General features: G+C 44.9%; 1 protein-coding gene across 1 annotated transcript in view; it reads left to right on the top strand.

Annotated features, from left to right (window-relative positions):
* LOC138464096 (extracellular calcium-sensing receptor-like) overlaps positions 1 to 21,019 on the top strand; it is a 114,801-nt gene that overhangs the window by 41,752 nt on the left and 52,030 nt on the right. The window contains exon 3 of the mRNA XM_069607215.1: positions 9,241 to 10,068. Coding sequence (XP_069463316.1) covers positions 9,241 to 10,068 — 828 coding nt within the window. The remainder of the gene's footprint in view (positions 1 to 9,240; positions 10,069 to 21,019) is intronic.

Below are 21,019 nucleotides of genomic sequence, written 5' to 3'. Positions count from 1 at the left end.
CTGTAGAACATCTACCATTTGCTCCACACCCATTCTCCAAAGATCACCACGGTGTGCCTATAAACTGAACTTCAACCATACTTTCTTCCATACTCACATTATATAAACACTGCACCCTGTGGCCAAACTGCACAACTTCTCAATGCACCATCTCCTGCCGTACACCACATACTGTAGCATGTTGCAACTATCACCACAACCATAGAACGGACAAGACACGCTTCTCAACTCACTTGTGCTGCTGTAGCACATCTACAATGTGCTCCACACCCATTCTCCAAAGAACACCACCCTGTGCCTGATGCACTGTCAAACCTGCATTGCTGCAGTGGGTGTGCTCCTTGCACACATTCCCTGCACCGTAATGCAACCATGCATGTCAGCATGTCACCAACTACAACCATGCACATACACACCACTGGCACCAGCACCCCTACCCAACCTCTGCACCACAATGGAGCTATACAGCGTAAAATACAAGTTACCATAATCTACAGACATTGCAATTTCTCCGGCACCCCTACTCCCTTTCATTCACATACTATGTTCTTACCCACTTCCACTCAGAAAGTGTTGTGTCACTGCCAACCTAACCAAAACATGTTCACAACATTGCCCCTACTCCAAGCAATCTGCACGCAGCACACTATCCAAGCACATATAAGCTGCACTTCAACCACACCCTCTTCCATACTGACAGTATGTAAACACTGCACCCAGTGCCCACACTACGTGACTTTTCACTGCACCATCTCCAACCACACATGAAAAACTTTACCATGTTCTAACAGTGACCTCATCTGCAAAACCAAACATACACGCATGGCAGCTCACTTCTGCAGCTCTATTGCATCTAAAATGTGCTCCACAACCATTCTGTACAAGTCACCACCCTCTAACTCATGCAGAGTCTAAAATGCATTACTGCCGTGGGTGTGCTCAAGCCCTGGGCTCTTGAGTGCATGGCCTATGGCCTTCGGCAATGCACCCAATAGTCTAGGCCTTAAACACACCCACTGCAACATAATGCCACCATGCATGTCACCATGTAACCAACTACGACAATCCACATACACACCACTGCAACCAGCACTCCTACCCAACCTGCGCACCACCATGGAGCTATGCAGCAATAAATTGCAACAGTTACCATAATGTAGAAAGAAAACACTGTCTCCTGCACCCCTGCGCACCTTCATTCACATACTATGGGCGTACCTACTTCCATTCACAAAGTACTGTGTCACTGGCAACCTACGCACCTACTGTCCGCAACATTGGCCCTACTCCAACCAATCTGTACAGACCACACTATACAAGCACCACCTTCCACTGGATGCAGAGTCAGACATGCATTGCTGCAGTGGGTATGCTGAAGCCCTAAGCTCTCGAGTGCATGCCCTACATCGTACAGCCATCGGCGATGCACCCAGTAGTCTAATCCTTCAACAGACCCACCACTACTTCATGCACCCATGCATGCCACTATGTGCCCAACTACCGCAATCCATCCACAGAGCACAGCCACCCGCGCTCCCACCCACCCTATGTCATGTGCAATTCACTCCCCTTCTGAATGTCACCTGCCACCACTCACCACGGAAAGAGGTCACGCAAACAGGTTGCGGCACAAGCTATCGGGCCATTACGACAGCAGGTACTTATAACAGAGTTGTACACATTTCGCACAAATAACATTCATACCCCCAGTTTATGGTGATGGGTGCTCATTGGATGAATGTTGATGCACACATGTTTTATTATTTTACTGAACTTTCTAATGGACGTGCTTTACAATGACACACCACTTTTAAGCTTAATGTGCACCGGTACATATGAAGTGTTGTACAGAAGTGACAGTGTACGATGCTAACGTCTTGAATGCCATTGGTGGATGTGTGTATGACTATTTAACAGACCCCAATGAGGTAATGATGGACAAGAAATAGTGCACAGGGAAGAAAGAGTCCTCCTGCTTTACTGGGGTGCGCCCCTCGCGGTGCTTGGGGAAGCGTACGTGCCACATTATGCGCTTCTCACCATGCTGGCCAATGGAAATGGGACTGTGGGCATTGTCCATTCAGGTGCTGAGGTTGTGCGTCACAGGCAAGGGCATCAATAGGGAGAAGGACTCCTCCTGCTGCACTGGGGCGCGGCCACATTATGCACTTCTCACCATGCTGGCCAGTGAAAATAGGACTGTGTGGAATGTCCAATCAGGTGCAATAGGAAGAAGGACTCCTCCTTCTTTGCTGGGGCGCGGCCCTCGCAGTACCTGGGGAAGAGCATGTGCCACATTCTGCGCTTATCACCTTGCTGGCCAATGTAAATGGGACTGTGGGGATTGTCCAATCAGGTGCTCAGGGTGTGCGTCACAGGAACGTGTGGCAATAATTTTTTTCATTACTTTGTGTAGTGCAGCTGGCAAACATGGCTTTTCGTCGTGGGTGATGTCTTTGTGGAACAGCTGTTCCTGTATGCCCTCCAAAAAGGGTTTTGTGCCAATTTCGATTTAGATGGAGTGGAGGCTTTGTGGTGCAGTGTCGAAGCGTGCTGTTTCAGCAGTGTGCTTGCAGAATGTCGATGCATGGCCACTTCTGTAACTGTATATGCTGTAGTCGTGCACTTTGGAGCCTTCTTTTTGGGTTCCTTGCCTTGTTCACGTGTGTACTGTCAACTGAAGAAGATGATGAAAGTAGAGCAGCACATTTTTCCCCACTGACAAGGTGCTTTTCTCATGTATACTACCGAGAATAGTATGGGACTATTCCAATGATTTATGTCGCCAGCCAGAGGTCGGAAGGGGTCTCATCAACAGAAGCATGTGTGACTTCTTGAGTGCTGCTGGGATGTTCTCCTGTGAGAATGAGAATATTGGTTCTTGATATATACACCTTTTCAAAGCAAATGGCATGTCTTTGTCGACCAGTGGCAATGATATTTTGTTTCACAATCTACAGGCTGCACTGAAGACCCTATTGTAAGAATGTGAGCTGACGTACAAAACACAAAAATACATATAAAAACCGCAAAAAGGTGTTTCTTTGAAAGCACCTTTAAAAACTTTTTTGTTTAAAAAGCCTCTTTTCAGAGTCGTCACAGCTAACGACATCCCCTACCCTGGTTGAAATATATTCCCCCACTGCTGGGCGCGCACAGCATGAAAATTCAGCGGATATTGCGATAGTTGCAGGGTTGCACGTGTTACATATACGCCCCTTTTGCAGATGACGTCCATAGAAATGGCCCTGTAGAGGCTTTCCCTTAGCCCAGTAGAGGCTAAGGGAAAGGTTTCTGGGTGTTTGTTTGTTTGTTTGTTTATTTTATTTATATTGCGCGCCTGACCCAGGAGTATCTGGGCGCAAGGTTAAGGTAATGGTTACATGATGAGGTTATACAGTTTATACATACACATTACATTGTTATACAGTTTATACAGTTTTTTACATACACATTACAGATTAAACATTCAAATGGCAGGGAAAGACAGTTATGCGGTTTATGCAATGTGTGCAATTTGTGCATACACCTTACAAAAGGAGCATTAGTATGGCGGGGAAAGTCAGGTAAGTGTGGTTTGAACGCACAGACTGTGGTACACGGTGTACTTGTTGACAGAAATGCAAAGGGTGCGGTTATGGCTGTTTGTTTCACGAGCCACAGCGTACAGGTTTTGGAGGAGTTCTAAATACATTGATTGAAAGTGATTGGAAAACACTGTGCAGCGGCTGCTCATTTTGGAGTCTATCATGTGGATGTAACGACGTCCCCTACCCTGGTTGAAATGTATTCCCCCACTACTGGGCACGCACAGCATGAAAATTCAGCGGATATTGCGATAGTTGCAGGGTTGCACGTGTTACATATATGCCCCTTTTGCAGATGACGTCCATAGAAATGGCCCTGTAGAGGCTATGGGATTAGTCAATAAGGTTTCTGGGTGTTTGTTTGTTTGTTTATTTTATTTATATTGTGCGCCTGACCCAGGGGTATCTGGGCGCAAGGTTATGGTAATGGTTACATGATGAGGTTATACAGTTTATACATACACATTACATTGTTATACAGTATATACAGTTTTTTACATACACATTACAGATGGAACATTTGAATGGCAGGGAAAGACAGTTATGCGGTTTATACAATTTGTGCAATTTGTGCATACACCTTACAAAAGGAGCATTAGCATGGCGGGGAAAGTCAGGGAAGTGTGGTTTGAATGTACAGACTGTGGTACACGGTGTACTTGACAGAAATGCAAAGGGTGCGGTTATGGCTGTTTGTTTCACGAGCCACAGCGTACAGGTTTTGGAGGAGTTCTAAATACATTGATTGAAAGTGATTGGAAAACACTGTGCAGTGGCTGCTCATTTTGGAGTCTATCATGTGGATGTGTACTGCTATGGAGTACCTACAATGAAGTGACTGATTTTGGTTTGATTGTGTGACACTTTGGTGACGCGCGATCATGCTGACATTATTGTTCTTCATTGTGGAGGGAAAATTGCACAGCATGTTACTCGAGTTTCAGTGCCGTTTGCAATGAAGGAGGCACTTGCCCACGGCATGCATCTGTTTCCGATCTCCTGCATAACTTTCTATCGCATTACGCAGACAGTGATGTGGCTGCATTATTTTTCATATGGTCCGCAAATGGAGAAAGCACGGTACATTGTGAAGAAGTCTATTTGTGCCTTTCTACGACATGTGCCAATGACGTACTTCACACATGGCAATATGACGTTTCACAGCACTAACAGTTTTCCCCACCAATAACGTTCATCTTACTATTCTTGCCATCTCAATTTCTGCACGTCCTATCCAAATTGCCTTGCTGCCCTTCTTGAAAGTAGTGGAAGAATTTCTATACTAAGTGTTGCGCACTTACACTCTTCAAAACGCTCTGCAACACGTAAAGAAACCTTTTTCTACAGCGAATCCCTTTCTACCCGATTCCACTACAGTGTTTTGCACAGTGCCACGCCTCCCTTGATTTTGTGCACATTGTGTGGAGCGTATACGGTGCGGCCGGCCCTGCATCCATTAATTGGCAATTCCATTGTTTAATTCTGAAAGGAGCTTTCTTTATTTCCCTTTTGTCCTTTTCCAGTTCATTTCTATTTAGTTTGGTCTTCTAACACACGCCACAGAAGGTACGGCAGGCAAGGCCCAGTACCAAAGGGGCAGCACCCGCATGGATGCCATAGGTGACATGCTGAGAGACGTAAATATTGGATGGCCCTCACCAGTGGAGTAACTTTGGTGAAAATGTTGGGGGGGACATGACAACTGATAACACTAAGGTACTACACCACAAGGGTCCATTGCTGACGCTCTGTTATAACTTTCCTCAAACTGGTGGCGTAGCTTTATAATTAAATTCTAAAGACATGCCAGTCTTCTGAAACTTATAAAACCACAGTTGGTCTTTAGAATTCACTGCATTGACAACAGCAAAAACGCCTGTGCCACCTCTACTTAAAGAGGGCTTGTAAGCAGGCTGAGGGGAGCTGGTGTTTGATTATTGACACTGGGGCAATGACTCAAACAAGCATATAGACATAATACAAAATGGATGCCTGCAAGATTTTAAAACAGCACATTAGGTTGGTTATTCTGATTTAATGAATTACTTGCAACATTCAGACTCTAAAATGAAGGTATTTTCGTGTGTTCAAATTACCCCATGCAATAGCATACTGAGTGGGAGGCCAGACCGGGACATTTGTCATTGGGACACCAATCCTATTCAGCACCTCAAATAGGGTGCACAATGGGAAAGGTGTCCCACTGGCAGGACAATGTGTGCAGAGCAATTCCTACTGAGCACGCTTATTGTCCTGGCAGCAAGACACCTTACCCTTTCTGAACGGCAAACGTGTCCCACTGCTAGGGGGCTCCTGGAAGCAGAGGGTCCTCACGTTGCTCTGTGTTAACAGAGCATTACACTGTGAGCCATTAGACACTAATGGGGGGGAGTGACTAGTATCAGGGACTTTTGTCCCTTTAGAAATGTGTATGGGAGGGAGTGATCAGAAGTGAGAAGGGTGCATAATGTTGCATGCTATATGAAATAATGACTCTTCCTTTAAAACCCAAGGGGGATTTGTTAGGCTCACATTAATCTGCATGATGCTGTTGTCACTTTGCATGAAGGATGGGGAGAATAAAACTAAACCCATGCTCTCATTCCTCAACATATTTCTATGACAATGTATATAGTGTATAGTTATTTTAATATGAAAGACAAGCTTATTATGTAATGTGGTTTGCTTCCAAGGCATTGCCAGAAATAAATATTTAAGCACATGAAATGTAAAGCAAAACCTTAATGAATATCCATATCAATTAAACCTGGGAAGATGTGCACAGTTGCTTAAATTGTCTCCCAGTTTCACCATATAAAACAAGTGTGTGATCCTGGGCAAGTCATTTAATCACATTGGGCCTCATTACACGTATGGCGGTAAGGATTTACTGGTACCGGTAAAATACTGGTACCGGTAAATCCTTACCGCCTTACTATGAGGTCCCTTTGAGACCCAGGGAGCTAATTATGGTACCGCAATTTGCGGTACCATAATTAGCGCCTTCCCCATTCCCATTGAGCCCTATGGGGCCAAAATGGGAATGGGGAAGGGCAATGGTGGAAGGGGGAATTACCGCCCCGCCAACCTTGGAATGGGGCGGTAATTCCCCTTTCCGCCATTTTACCGGCATGAACCATGGCGCTAATAGCACCATGGTTCTCCGCCATCCGTGTAATGAGGCCCATTGTCTTCTTTGAAGCTCTGTACTTGATTCTTATTAACTTTCAAAGCTTAGGTTAATATATCATGCTATTATATTTTTTTTTAAAAACGAATGACTATAGAGTTGCTCCATATATAACAATAGTGCAATTTAGGTATTTTGCACCACAAAGTCATTTGCCACTTAGCTTACTTATGGCAACTTATTCTAAAGGCACTTCAATGGTGCCTCCAAGTATCAAATACTGATGATGTTCATTGCAAAGTCCTTTTCTGTAAAGTCACTTCTGTTGGTGCAATCCATATTCAAAATAGGAGGTTTCCAGGGATTTTGCCCCAGAGGGCTGGCCAGAGCTTTAATAAGTGAGTTTCCTGCATCTGCAACGATCTTGCAGTTTTATTCATTTTTTATGTGTAAAAATGCCATCTTCCACTAATGTTACCAAAAAGGTAAATTGGTAAAAGGTAAATTGGCGGGGGGCCAGTTTGGGGGTGTGAATGAGACTATTACACATACTTCATTTCGTGGCTCACCTCACCCCCGCCTCCAATGTTGCAATGCTGGATACTCCCCTGAACCCAAATGTGATTGTACAAATGTGACCCCTCACTAGCGTCAGCCCGCAGCCCAGCCCTACAACAAACATCCACGCAGCTGAACGCAAGCTCAGCTTTATGCAAAGAGACAGCGCAAGTCTGGCTGGGCACCTCAGCCAGGCTCACACTATCAAATTACATGATCTTGAATGCGGCGGCCACAATGTGCCACCCCTGACCCTCCCACCAAAAGATGGGGGGGACAAAAAGGCATGCCTCATAAGTTGGGGGGGACTTGTCCCCCGTTCCCCTCCTATAATTACGCCCATGGCCCTCACCTACATAGAAACCTACATAATTTTTCCCCCCAACATTATATTGACAATCCCTTGTGGAGGCTTTTCATGAAAGTTAAATGCACATGTGATGTCATCAGTGATCTCATCAATGACAATTGTGATGTAATATTTGATGTCATGGGTATTAGTCTTAGCATTGCACAGTGGTGGCACGAGTTATGTTTGCTTAACTTACCATAACTGGCGAATTTCTGCAGTTTTTTGGTTTTACTTGTAAGCATAGTATGGATAGGTTGTTGTTAGTGCAAAGTAGCTGGAACATTCCTGTAACAAACGTTTTTGCACAGAAGTTGCTAAATTGTTCTTAGAGCAACTGAAGCATAACGTCCCTTCACCAACCTGTTTTCACTGAAGTTGATAGGTTTTTAATAGGCCACTGTAACCAGACCCATCTTTTAGCATAGTTTTTTTCAGTAAAGGGGATAGGTTTGTAGTAGTGCAACTTGACCATAAGGTCCCCAATGTTTTGTTAGTGAATATATATATAACTCTTCCAGTTAATCATGGCTACTGCCACCACAGACAGGCACAACCTCTGAAACATTATAAAAAGAGACCCACACCTTGTGCACCACTCAACAAAACACTTACCGCTACTCTTGGCTGAGCAAACTGTGAAAGCCTATTTCTTGGCCTACACCCCTACTCTTTTGCTCCCCTCAACAAACTCCTCAACGTTGCACCACACACCTTTTTCAACCTACCCAGATCCTCTTCCACCTCTACCTACAGTCTCCAAACGGGATGGCTCTCCATGCTAAAATGGTCTCTCTTTAAATTGCGTCTGCTCATCTTCAAATCCATCTACAGTCTCGCCCGCCACACTACCTCACTGGGTCCATCTTGCTGTGCTCTGCCTCTTGACCTCTCTGCTCCTCGGCCTGCCACTTTTATATCTTCCTACTTTCACTCCATTTCCATTGTTTCCCCACTCCACTGAAATGCTCTTGCTCCGTCTAACTCTTCAAAATCTGTCTCAAACTCCACCTGCTAGTGATGGAAGGAGTTCCCAAAAGAGTTCCACCCTCCTATCCAAACTAAGCGCCAAACCCATCTCTCCTGCATACTGCCCTCAGGAACACTCTGTAATTTGTAAATGTGTAAATGCTAACCTTAGGCTGATATATGTTACCACTCCTATCCTTTCTCCACTTGCTAATAAGGAAGATCTATGTGACTTTGAAAGTTTATACATTATTCCACCTTCGCATAATATTTTCAGTTAGTCCGATAAAAGGTATGAAAACTCAAACTTTTGTGCATAAAAGTTAGCAACCTATAAAATAACCACACAGCTTGTGTATATTGTTGGAATGGATTGCTCCTTGGAAAACACCAGTGCTTCTGTTTGTGCATAGAGAGACTTTAGCTGGCTTCATTAGTTCGCAAAGTGAGAATAGCATTAGACTGTTGTGGTACTAATTTCGTTGGGTTTCTCTCAGGTGTTGTGGGTGTGGATTATTGACTCTGAATAAACCTCTATTAGCACATACAGTAGGTTAATTGCTCATGCATGTTTTGTGGTAATTTAGCACCCAACCTTGAAAGATGTTTTTAATAACTGCAAGGTTTTCCTTCTGTGATTTTTCCAGATCAGTTTTTTTTCAACAAGCGCCCTCCTCAGTGACCGGACACAGTTCCCTTCCTTTCTCCGTACTATCCCCAGTGATGCCTTCCAGTCTCTCGGGCTGGCCCAATTGGTAATGAACTTTTCCTGGACCTGGGTCGGTCTCCTAGCTGATGACACTGACTATGGGCAACAGGGCGTCCATATTCTAAAGCAAGAGCTGGCCAAGGCAGGGGCTTGTGTTGCTTTCTCTGAGAATATTCTCACAAACCGAGCAGATAAGAACGCCTTCCATATTGTTCAAGTAATCAAAAAATCAACAGCCAATGCCATTGTCATCTTCTGCAGTGATGCTCTGCTAGTGCCTCTAGTTGAGGAGATGCTGAGGCAGAATGTGACTGGGAAGATTTGGGTGGCCTCAGAGGCATGGTCAACCTCTCCTCTACTTTCTGCCGAGAGGTACGCCGAAATCCTCACTGGCACCATCGGGTTTGCAATCCACAGTGGTGAGTTGCCAGGCTTTAAAGATCATCTCAGCCGAGTCCACCCTACAAATTCTCCAGACGACATTTTCCTTAGAATGTTCTGGGAAGAACATTTTGGCTGCAAGTGGTTGGGTCAGGAAACGTTGTCGAACAACAGTGAAACTGATGCTACATCATGTACGCGGTTTGAGAAACGAAGAAGCCCCTTTGTGGACAGCGACGTCATTGACTTAAGAATCACGTACAACATCTACACTTCTGTTTATGCTATTGCAATGGCTTTACAGGATTTGATCTCGTGCCAGAAAGGGGAAGGTCCTTTCGTGAACGGAACCTGTGCAGATATTGTGGACTTCAAACCCTGGCAGGTAAATTTTGTTCTTTTCCTTCTGGAACTTGGGAATTTCTTCCATTTTTGAATTTCTCTACAATATCATCACCATAATGGGTTCCACTTATTAGGCTTGTCATGTTTAAGTGTTTTAACACAATACGCATTAGATGCAAAACATTAGGTGAATTATGTGGCTCTGATCAAAATGCAATTTTTGAGCGATTGATTTGCCTATCAGTGTTTGTCTGTTGCATTCTGTATTCATGGCCATTTAGATAAAGGGGGCGTTCAGGAATACATTCGTTGCATGCTTCTTTCTGCAGCCAATGGAGTGTAAAGTAGGAAAGTCCCTTGTCTCTTTTGTTCTTTCTATTTGAAAGACATGTTCAGCTCTGCGGATGATTTTTTGTATTGATTCTGTATCGATTGTCCACCATATGACGAAGTCTCTGGGACTTTGCAAGCTAAAAAAATAACATTGCAGCATAATATTTTCAGTTAGTCCAATGAAAGGTATCAAAACCTAGATTGTGTTCCCTTTCCTTTCTGCACTTAACCCAGGACCCTGCTGGACCGGACTCGTTTTGTTGGTTACTGTATTCCCTTGTTCCCCCCCACCTTGAAGCATTTTGAAGCACTATCGCTGTGTATAAGCTCTCTATAAATAAACAATAAATAAATACATTCCTTTAAAAATCGATCATCAGTTTAAAACAGGGCCCTCATGGCAGGTTATCGTTTGATTTTGTTGATGTCTGATCAGCAACATTGATTGAAACATGAACTAAAGCAATGCCAGAAGTGGATTATTGGACTTGGCAAATCGAATGCTGAAAGTCAAGTGTATATAAGGGATGGGCATGTGGTCTCTGAATACTCATTATGGATTGAGCCGCTGGTATAAGGGTGGGTGAGATTACCACATACACGACAGCATTGGCGAATTAGACCAAATATTTAGCTTCACCCATTCCCCGAAAAAATGAAGTATTCCACATGCCAAAATCGTGCACGAAAGATGTGTGATTCGTTCCCAGTTTCACTAATTCATGGTAATTTAGTCCATGAAATGACTACAAAATTCGGAAATTTGTGCACGGAAGTGGTCATATTTGTCTGGGTGAAATTCTGATTGGGTGAATTTCATACACATTTCTGCACACGTTTTCCATAGCGAATTTACAGGAATTTCCCCCATGCCCTCCTCCCACTCTAAGATGCATGAAGGTGGCTGAAAGCATGAACATGGCACACAATTAACCTCAAGGCCTTGGCAAGCAGGGAATACAACCCAGAGTTTTCCCTAGTGTAAAGTGCAAAGCCTGTTAGAAAAGCCTGTGATGAAGAAAAGGAGTAACATTTGGTGACCCTCCAGTGAGAAATCTGCTTAGGGTGTCATGATGAGTATGGTGGCAATGATAAAACATGCAGTACTTCAAATACCACATGTTTTCGAAATGCCTTCTAATTATTAATTGGGATTGTATGGTAGGGGCCTCATTAAAAGTGTACTGGTCAAGAAATAATGCTGATAAAAATACTGGTAATTCCGGCTCTGGCATTTTTTCCAGACTTGCACAACAGTTTATTGGTTTACTGGTTGGGTGGATAGATTTCTCAGCAGGCCTAACCTGTCGGTAGATCAGGCCCCTACTGGCAAAGAAATGCCTGAATCACTGGCACCGGTAATACCAGTGCGGGCGATTCAGGCAATCGCATCCCATGGTGTTGTAAGAGGATTCAATTCAACACTACAGCTAAGTCAATGCCTAGTCTGGGATACTGAATGGAAACCCTTATTGATATATCTTTATGTCCAGTTCATGCGTTCTGGATGACTACCCCTATATAACACCCCTCTCTTGGAATCCCCCTGACCCCACTGAGCCAAGAAGTAGTTCTGTTTTGCAAGTTAAAAGGTTTATTTGATAATTTAAACAATAGATATATAGATCACACTTTATAATAAATTAATAATTGAATATCACACTTAATCTAATATGATAAATATTAACAACGGAGAATCTGGCACTAACACGCTTCTCTATAATCAATAAGGTGTTGACATGAAATGGATAATGTAGCACACGGGTGAATAGGAACAAAAGAAGAAGGTGGTACAGAATGCTTTATGTAAGCTCAGGTGGATGCAATATTCAATGAATGCAGTACAGAAAATACTCAATATGATTTCACCCAAACAATGTAATCACTTTTCTCTGGCTATTCACTCCCCCCCTCTTTATGCAATGCAAGGAAATGGGAGGAAAACACACAGTTCTCAGAAATGCAATCAAATGTGATTCAGTTCACCGCAGCAAGCTTAGACAACAGAAGTTTGAAAACACAGGCCCAAATTGCTTTGATATGTGCTGGCAATTCAGTGAAAAGTATGCTAAAATGCTTTTAATTCCCTTTCAGAGGTTCAGGGTGAGTGGTATCTAGTTAATATTAGCTCAGGCTCACTCTTGCAATGATTCAGGAATGATTAGCAGGTTAAACGAATTTCTGGCAAATGGAAGGCAAGCAGCAGCTGTTTTTACACGAGGAGAAATTTGCAAATCGCTGTAAAATTCTCGGATGCGTGTTCCGCGATTGTGGTAAAACTATAAGGGGTAGGAAGGTGGTTCTTGGTGCGATTCAAAGCTAAGATTCTAAGCTTTCGGATGAAAGTTACTGCAAGTCTCTAGCACAAAGGGTCGCGGAGATATGAGCGATTTAGTGAAGGTCGTTTTTCAGATTTGAAATTTTAAAAGCTCAAAATGACAAGTGCAGCTTGCAACTAGAAAATGACAAGTGACAGCTTTGCAAATGGCAGGTGACAGTTAGGAGACAGTTCTACTTAGATTAAAATAGGATTGAATTATATTATTTTAACTAAGAGATTGGTTCTGCACAGTTTTGCTATGTACTCACACTATATTCTTGAGTGAAATGGGCCTCGCCATGGATCTGGTCAGGTTTTAGACTCGCCTCTGGTCTGGTCTCTTAGTTCTGGATAGATTGAAGTCTCTAGTTTGGCTTTCTGGAGGTTGATGAATTTAAAGTCTGGATCTCTGGATGTTGTATGGTCCGGCAGAGCGCGTTGCAGCAAATGGAATTGAAGCTCCCTATCTGTCCTGTCTGTCTGCTTTTATGTGTTTTGAGAGTGGGTGGGTATGTTGGTCATAACTAAACTTGCCCCTCTCACTTGTCATTGGTCAAATTTCCATTCCTCACTTGATTGGCGAAGCTAAGTTGTGTCAGAGTGATGTCATTTTATGGCTTGCAGATAGGACACTCCTCTGTCAGATTGCACACATTCTATATTTGATAACAAAAGACATATTTCACAGTTACACAGTTGCTTGAAATTACATATACATGGTGTGGCTGAATTTAGCCATGTCTCTGTCCAAATCTGTTGTTTCTAAGAGCTTGCATTCAGAAATGGCACATAATTGACTTTTTAACTGATTTTGCAATTCCGGACATTGACCCAAATTTACACACACGTGCGCAGGGAGTATGGACATTAACTGATGAAGTTTCAGATTTTTAACATGCATACATTTAGAGTAATATCCACTTTTCCGCTAACACCCCCCTGAACATACCACCGGTTCTAAAAACCTCTTAAACTGTGGGCAGAAAAATCACATGAATTATGGTATCATTTATACAATTTTCACATGTCCGCTCTATGAATGATCCATCTTTTTAAAGTTATGTTCTGGCTCCAAAGGGGTGTGGTTTCCTCTCAGCACAAGGTAGAAATACTGGTTTATCCAGTTCTGCCAAGCCAGCTTCTGTCTCCAGTTTCTCCCCCTCCCAGTTTCTGCCAAGAGGAAGCTACATTTTACGACCGCTGTAATAAAACCTTTGCCTGAGTCAAGACAGGCTTTGTTCAGAGCTCCTGTAGAGCACAGGTAATTCAATTATCAGATAGGTGGCATATCCTTAGTGTGAGCAGCAAAAGGGCAGCTAGGCCTGGGAACACAGCTGTGACTCAAGTTTCACTCCTGATGGGGGTAGTTGCCAGGCAAATTGGAATCTCTTTAAGCTGTCATTTCTGTTCCCCAGTTTCTGCATTCAAATAAAACTAAACATTTTCACATATGCAGCTAGAAGGCTGATTCTAAGTTTAAAACTATGGCATTTCAACAGTTACAAAGGCATGTGACACCAAACATAGGTCACTCATTTAATCTAAACATTTTCGATTTTAGTGTCTTTAAATCCAGTGCAACTTAAACTGCTGACTCCATAGCTCAGCTAGTTTTGTTATAAGCATTGTTCTGGGCTCTTCATTTCCCAGATTTTGTAGGCACACAAAACTCCATTCTGCCAAATGTCTGCAGGTGTTCAGTGAATATTTTGCACATATTGTAATGTTTGAAAATAGGCATTTTGAGCCTGCCTTCAGAGAAACACAGGGTGGTTTTAAACTGCCGGCTTTTGGATAGTGGTGAGTACTGGTACTGCACCCATTTTTGGGATTTAACAAATGAATTCCCCACAATTCTAAGTTGCATTTGGCAATCAGCATTGCCATTCCCAATGGTTTCAGACTACTGTGCGGGTAGTCCAATGGTGGTTTTAAAGCGCTTTGAAGCTAACCGGCGCTACTGTTTTTCCTTTGGCAACCCATTTCCCTCATGGCAACCCGGCCTTTCATTCTCGCACTGGTGGGTGGCAAGTGAGGCAACCATTTTGGTGTGCGCACAAACTGCGCAGCTTTCCTGGATTTCGGCGCACATGTGGGTTTCCGCCATCTTGAATTTTCTAAGCCCACAGCACCAAATGTTGTGGCATGATAGCTTAAACGTGGGTCAGGACACCCAACAAGCCCCCCCACGCGACTGCACTTTGAATTTGAGTCGATGGGGAGTCGCGTGCCCAAGGGTTTTGACCCACACACCGGTCTGTCCGCATAATCTTCTTCCTACTCTGTAGATGGCACAGTTCAGCATCTTCTTCTCCATCCGGTACTGATCGATCGGTCCTCCTCGCCGGTCCTGATGGGAATATTGGGCGGTCCACTGGGCCCATTGGATCTTCGTTCCCGGTCTCCGGATCGTCCTCCTTGGCCCGTCTTCAGGTTTTCTTTCTCCTAGGACGACAAAGGAAGAGCGGCAATACCTACTCATAGACGTTTTTCCACCACTGTTGAGATGGTGGGACAGCATAATCTTCATCATGACGAAACATTACATTCTTATTTTGATAAAAAAAACAGTATAACTAAGAGACAGTTTCATGCAAATCACAATATTTTAGAGACTAGATGTGGTATGTTTTATGATTGGAACTGAATTAGTCTGAGACAGTACCCGCTAGGATTCCAGAGGATTCCTCCAGTTGTTGCAGAGTGTGCCTGGGATGGCAACATTTCAACTGGTTTATGTGGACCCACTTGTCTTCTCCCTCTGCCAAAGGACCTTTGGGGATGTGGATTTTGTAGGCCACAGGGGAGATTTTGTCTATGATTTCGAATGGTCCCTTCCATGTAGGCAAAAATTTGCGCTGCTTGGCCTGGTTCCTTTGGAAGTTGTATAGATAGACCCGGTCCCCCACCTGATATTCCTTCCTGGAAGTTTTCAGGTCATAGTGGGTCTTCATGCTATCAGCTGATCTTTCTAGATTCCGCTGAGCATAAGCAAAAGCATGTTGGAGGTGTTTCCTTAAGTTCTCCACATACTCATGAGTAGTGGAGGCATTTATCAGTGTCTGCTCTTGGGTCCTGTAGAGCAAATGCTGAGGAAGCACCATCTTGCGCCCAGTCATCAACTCAAATGGTGACATTTTGGTTGCAGATGAAGGGGTAGATCTGATGGCCATTAGGACCAGAGGTAATCGGATATCCCAACTTGGCCCACAAACTTCTTTAATATGCTCACAATTGTCCGGTTATATCTCTCTACTGCCCCAGAAGAAGCTGGTCTATAAGCAATATGCAGCTTTCTCTTGACCCCCAGTATCTCCCACATCTTTGTCATTACTTCACTGGTGAAGTGGCTACCTCTGTCTGACTCAATCCTTTGAGGTAGACCAAAACGAGAAAAGATGTGGTTAATCATCAAGGCAGCTGCAGTTTCTGCCTTGCAATTTGGGGCTGGGAGACATTCCACCCACTTGGTAAACAAGCATGTCACAGTCAACATGTACTTATTCCCACTAGCCGAGCGAATCACAGGGCCTACAAAGTCGATTTGTAAATCTGACCATGGGAGTGTCATTCCCCTCTTTTGTAAAGGTGCCCGGTGCGTGAGGGATGATGGCTGAAATTGTGCACACACAAGACACCCCTTCAAGTATTGGTCGAGGTCCTGCCCCATGTGTGGCCAGTATGCAACCTCTCTTAAGATTTCCAATGTTGTGTGAAACCCCCTGTGACCGGCAGTGGCCGCATCATGGGCGTGACTTAACATCAGGCTTCGGAATGAGGTAGGAACCACCCACTGATCGTGGCCAGCTTTGGATTTCCTTACCAGCAAACCGTCTTGGATTCGGAACATTTTTGGACATTTCATCAACACTCTTAGGTCCTCTTTCCCAATGTAATTGGTATCCGTCAGGGGAAAGTTCTCAGGGTCCTCAAGGTGCTGGTAAAATTTACCAATTATTGGATCCCCCTTCTGAGCGGTAATCAAATCAGCATCAGGGGTCTCCTTACTCCATTGTACAATTGAAAGGTCGTTGTGAGCATTTGTCTGGGACCTAGTGATGGCAGTGACCTGGATTTCCCCCAACAGGGACTCAATCTCAATTAGATCCCCTTGGATGGCCCCGGTTTTGGCCAGCTGATCAGCTAAGTAATTTCCAGTTTTGTCTGGTCCCTCTACTTTGGAATGACCCTTGATCTTTTTCCAATAGATGGTCATCTCATTCGAGGTGACCAGATCATCAATGTTTTGGATCAACTTCCCATGTTTCAAGGGTTTGTTGTTAGCACATAACATGCCTCTAGTTTTCCAATTAACCAGGTGCTCCACGAACCCATTCCTTACATAATCCGAATCTGTGATTATGACCAGTTCGTGGAGTTGATGCTGGACAGCAGTGAGGATGGCCTGATGCACAGCCATCAATTCTGCCACCTGACTACTTCGGGGACCAATTTTGTATCCAGCGGAGGGTTCTGGGGACTCATTCACTCATGCATTCCCTACGCCGGCCACCAGTTCTTTCTCCCCGTCGTTGTCAACATGGTAAGAGCATCCATCCACATAGACAGTGGGCATTCCCTCACACTTGTCCTCTTCAAAGACTTTGTGGGGGGAATTAAGGTATGCCTCCATGTTGTCCTTTATTTTTAGACTTTCGTCCTCGAGACAGTTTTCTCTGGCACAATCATGCAAGTCAGCCAGACCTTCCGCGAGGGGACTCTTCTTGTTTTGGCCATATCGGACCTCCACAGGAAAGCCTTGCATTGACAGAATCCAGGAAGTAATTCGGGAGTTACTCACATTTCCGGCCCGGATTCTGTCACTTTGGAGATATTGCAGAGGCTGGTGTGGAGTCTCCACTATGATGTGTTCCCCCTGGATAAACGGGCGGTAATTCTTCAATGCCCACACCGTTGCCAGGAGTGCCTTCTCACAATCGTTGAATTTTTCCTCCACAGAGGATAAAGTTTTGCTCGCATAGGAGATTACTTTATTGACCTTGTCATGCTTTTGGTATAATACTGCCGTCAAGCACGTATTAGAGAACCCTGTCTCCAGGAAGAACTCCTTGTTTCTGACAGGGTAAGCTAGGCAAGGCGCTTGTGAGAGGCTTCTCTTGAGTTGTCTTACTGCCTCGGATTGTTCTGGACCCCATTCCCACTTGACCCCCCCCCTTTAGGAGATGAATCAGGGGTCTGGTGATCTCTGCGTAGCCCTCAATGAACTTTCTGCTGTAATTAGTCAGTCCAAGGAGGCTCCTTAGTTCCCGCAGAGTTGTGGGGTCTTTCAGTTTCTGAAGTGCTTCCACTTTCTTTTCCTGGGGACAGAGGCCCTGAGGAGTAATCTCATGCCCCAAGAAATTAACACGGGTTCTACACCACTGTGCTTTCTGAAAGGAAAGTTTTGCTCCGGCGGCCCTCAACTGTGTCAGAACATAACGGATCTCCGCTATGTGTTCCTCCACAGATGAACTTTTGATGAGGACATCATCTACATAAGCCAGGTTACCCCTCGCACCCAGGTCGGGCATGGCCTTATGTAGGAAAATGTTGAATTCATTGCCGGAGTTGAGGTATCCGAAGGGAGTCCGGGTCCATGTGTATTGCTGGCCCCCAAAGGTAAAAGCCAGCTTATATTGGTCCTCCCTACTGACCGGCACGGTCCAGTATCCATTGGTCAGGTCTATTGCAGTGAATACCTGTGACCCCTGGATCTGGGCCAGCCCTTGGTCAATGTAGGGCAGAGGCCATCGGGAAGTATGGACCCGTTTGTTGAGCTCCCTGAGGTCAGCACAGAGTCTCCACTGGCCGTTTGGCTTCAATATTCCCAGCACCGGATTATTGAAGGTGCTGTGGACTGGACGGATTATTCCCCGGGACTCAAGGTTCTTGATTATTTCAGTGAGGGACTCCATTGATGCGAGAGGCAAGCGATATTGCTTCACAAACACAGGAGTCATGCCAGGGTCCGTGGGGATTGTTGTTGTGTGGATGTCAGTGCGACCACAGTCATATGAGTCTACCGCAAAGAGATCTTGGAAATCCAAGAAAACTTGTTTCAACTTTTGCTTTTGTTCCAGAGTCACACAGGCATCAGCTAGGTTGACTCTCTCTTCCACCATCTGCCTGAAGCCTGGAAAGACTTCTGGTTTGGCTATCTCAGCGGCCTCCTCCAGCTGGGTGGAGAAGTCCCTGGTCAGAGTGCTGATTTGGACTGGAGGCTTCAGGTGGGAAAGGCAGCCCTCATGGACTTGGAAAATCACCTCATCCCTCCTGAAGTCACAAGTCACATCTTCCTTACCATAAGGGCAAGAAGTGTACACCAGGAAGTTCCCCCCATGCCGGGTAAAAATCCTGTCTGGTGTTGTATTGTCATCACTGTCACTGTCAAAGCAGTCCTTGGGGATTGGCCCTAACAGTTCATTTCCAAGATCAAAGGAGAAATGTCGGTCATCAACCGCCATTCCAATAATGGTGCCTGCGGCTAGAGTAATACTCTTTAAGTCGCTGTTATCCACCTCTATTAGAATGGTGTCATGTTCTATGTTGACTAATGGAGTTGGGTTTACCCCCAACCCTTGCTGTTGGAGAGACGCATTTAGATGTATGTAAGCATCAGGGTTTTTCAACTCTTGTCCCCTTTTAACTTTCACTTCCAGGGAGAATTGTCGGGTCCTTTCTAGGATGGTGACTTCCTCTTTAACCTGAATTTCAACTGCATAAGGTAGCAATTGAGCTGACCTAAATGCTTTTTCTGGATCATCAAAGCCCATGGGATTATCCGCTAATCGGGACCAAGCTTTGAAGTTTATTAGGTCCAAACTAATGGCAAAGCGATTGAGAATGTCACTGCCTAAGTAAAAGGTGGCAGGGACGTCTCGCACGACCCAACAATTATGGACTATGCTCTTGTTGCCAATGGAGATTTTGAGCATACACCTGCTTGGCAGGAGATGTTTGGAATTAGGTGCTTCCAGGTCCATTTCCCATTTGTCTATCAGTTTGAAGGTGGGAATGGCTGGATCTTTTGGGAGTTGGCGAAACATGGCTTCGCTGATGAAGCTCTTACCGTTGTTCACACACACTCGAGCGAGAACAGAGTCCTTCCCATCATTTAACTGAACAGGGATGAACAACTGCTCTCTAATTTGCTGAATATCAGCCAGGCTTTGAGCTGATTTCACATCTTTCTGGACTATAGGAGTGGGAGTTCCTGATTGTGGATTAGTATAGAATTTCAGAGTGTTTCCTTCCAGCGTGGAATACCACTTTAGACTGGAAGGAAAGTTGATTTTCAGAAATAGAGAGGACCCCCCCATCACCAGTCTGTTGTCCTACTGCTATTACTGTCACGTCTGGAATTTGGTTGTTCTGGAAGTGGAATTCTACTTGGTCTGATTTTTGTTCAACCATGTGGCATGTGCCGTTTAAACTAACATGGTTGACACTCTGTTTTAATTTTATGGGTCGGCTAGTCTGGGTCCAGAGGACCTTGTTTACGCAATCAATTAGGGGTGACAACCTTCTCAGGAGGTCATTCCCTAGTAAACAAGGGGTGCCCTCTGGGGTCACAACTATGACCGGGTGTTTCAACTTGTGTCGCCCGATCTTAATGTCCAAGTCTGCCGTCCCCTCGACAGGAATTTCCTTCCCGTCAAAGTTCTGGAGTTGTCCAGGAAGAGAGGTGAGAGGAATTTGGTAATTCTCTCCCCTTCCTGCATTCAGTTCGTCAAAGGCCCTTCTGGACAGAAGGGTAGCTTGAGATCCAGTGTCCACCAGTGCCAAAATTGTACCCTGCCCCTGTACTCGGACCGGGGCATAGTATCTTCCCTCCTTCTCCTCAAGGGGGCACAGATAATGCACATTTTTGGACAACTGGTGGGCTAACTTTCTGGTTTTGGACATCGCTAGCGAAGAGATTTGGGCAGAATTCTGTGGAGAGCCTTGGGAATCTGAAAGAAAAATTTGGCAACTGGAGATCAGAGCCATTGTGGGTTCCCCTGGCTCCGGTTCTGGGCGGCCCCCACCTTTTTGGAGGCAGTCACCAGTATGGGTTTGAACCAGGGGATTTTCTTGCTGTTGGTTCTGGGATGAGATGGTGGGCGGCGGTAGCTCAGTCTCCACATCTCCCCAGTCTGGATTTGCATCCCTAGGGACCCATTTTTCTTTGGGAGGAGTTCCCCCCTCTCTGAAGGAGAAGATCCTTTTCCCAGGATCCTCTGAGGATCCCTCTCCCTCAAATTGGAAGACCTGTACCTCCTCCTCAAACTGAGTCTGTTTGGGTCTTTTGTTTCTCCTACCCCCCCTCTGCTCCTTAGGAGGCAGACTTTCAGGGGCA

This window comes from Ambystoma mexicanum, chromosome 1p, assembly GCF_040938575.1.
Source record: "Ambystoma mexicanum isolate Mex_15411 chromosome 1p, UKY_AmexF1_1, whole genome shotgun sequence".
Classification (NCBI taxonomy): Eukaryota; Metazoa; Chordata; class Amphibia; order Caudata; family Ambystomatidae; genus Ambystoma; species Ambystoma mexicanum.
The sequence above is the reverse complement of the archived record's forward strand: the minus strand, read 5'-3'. Positions and strand labels throughout refer to the sequence as shown.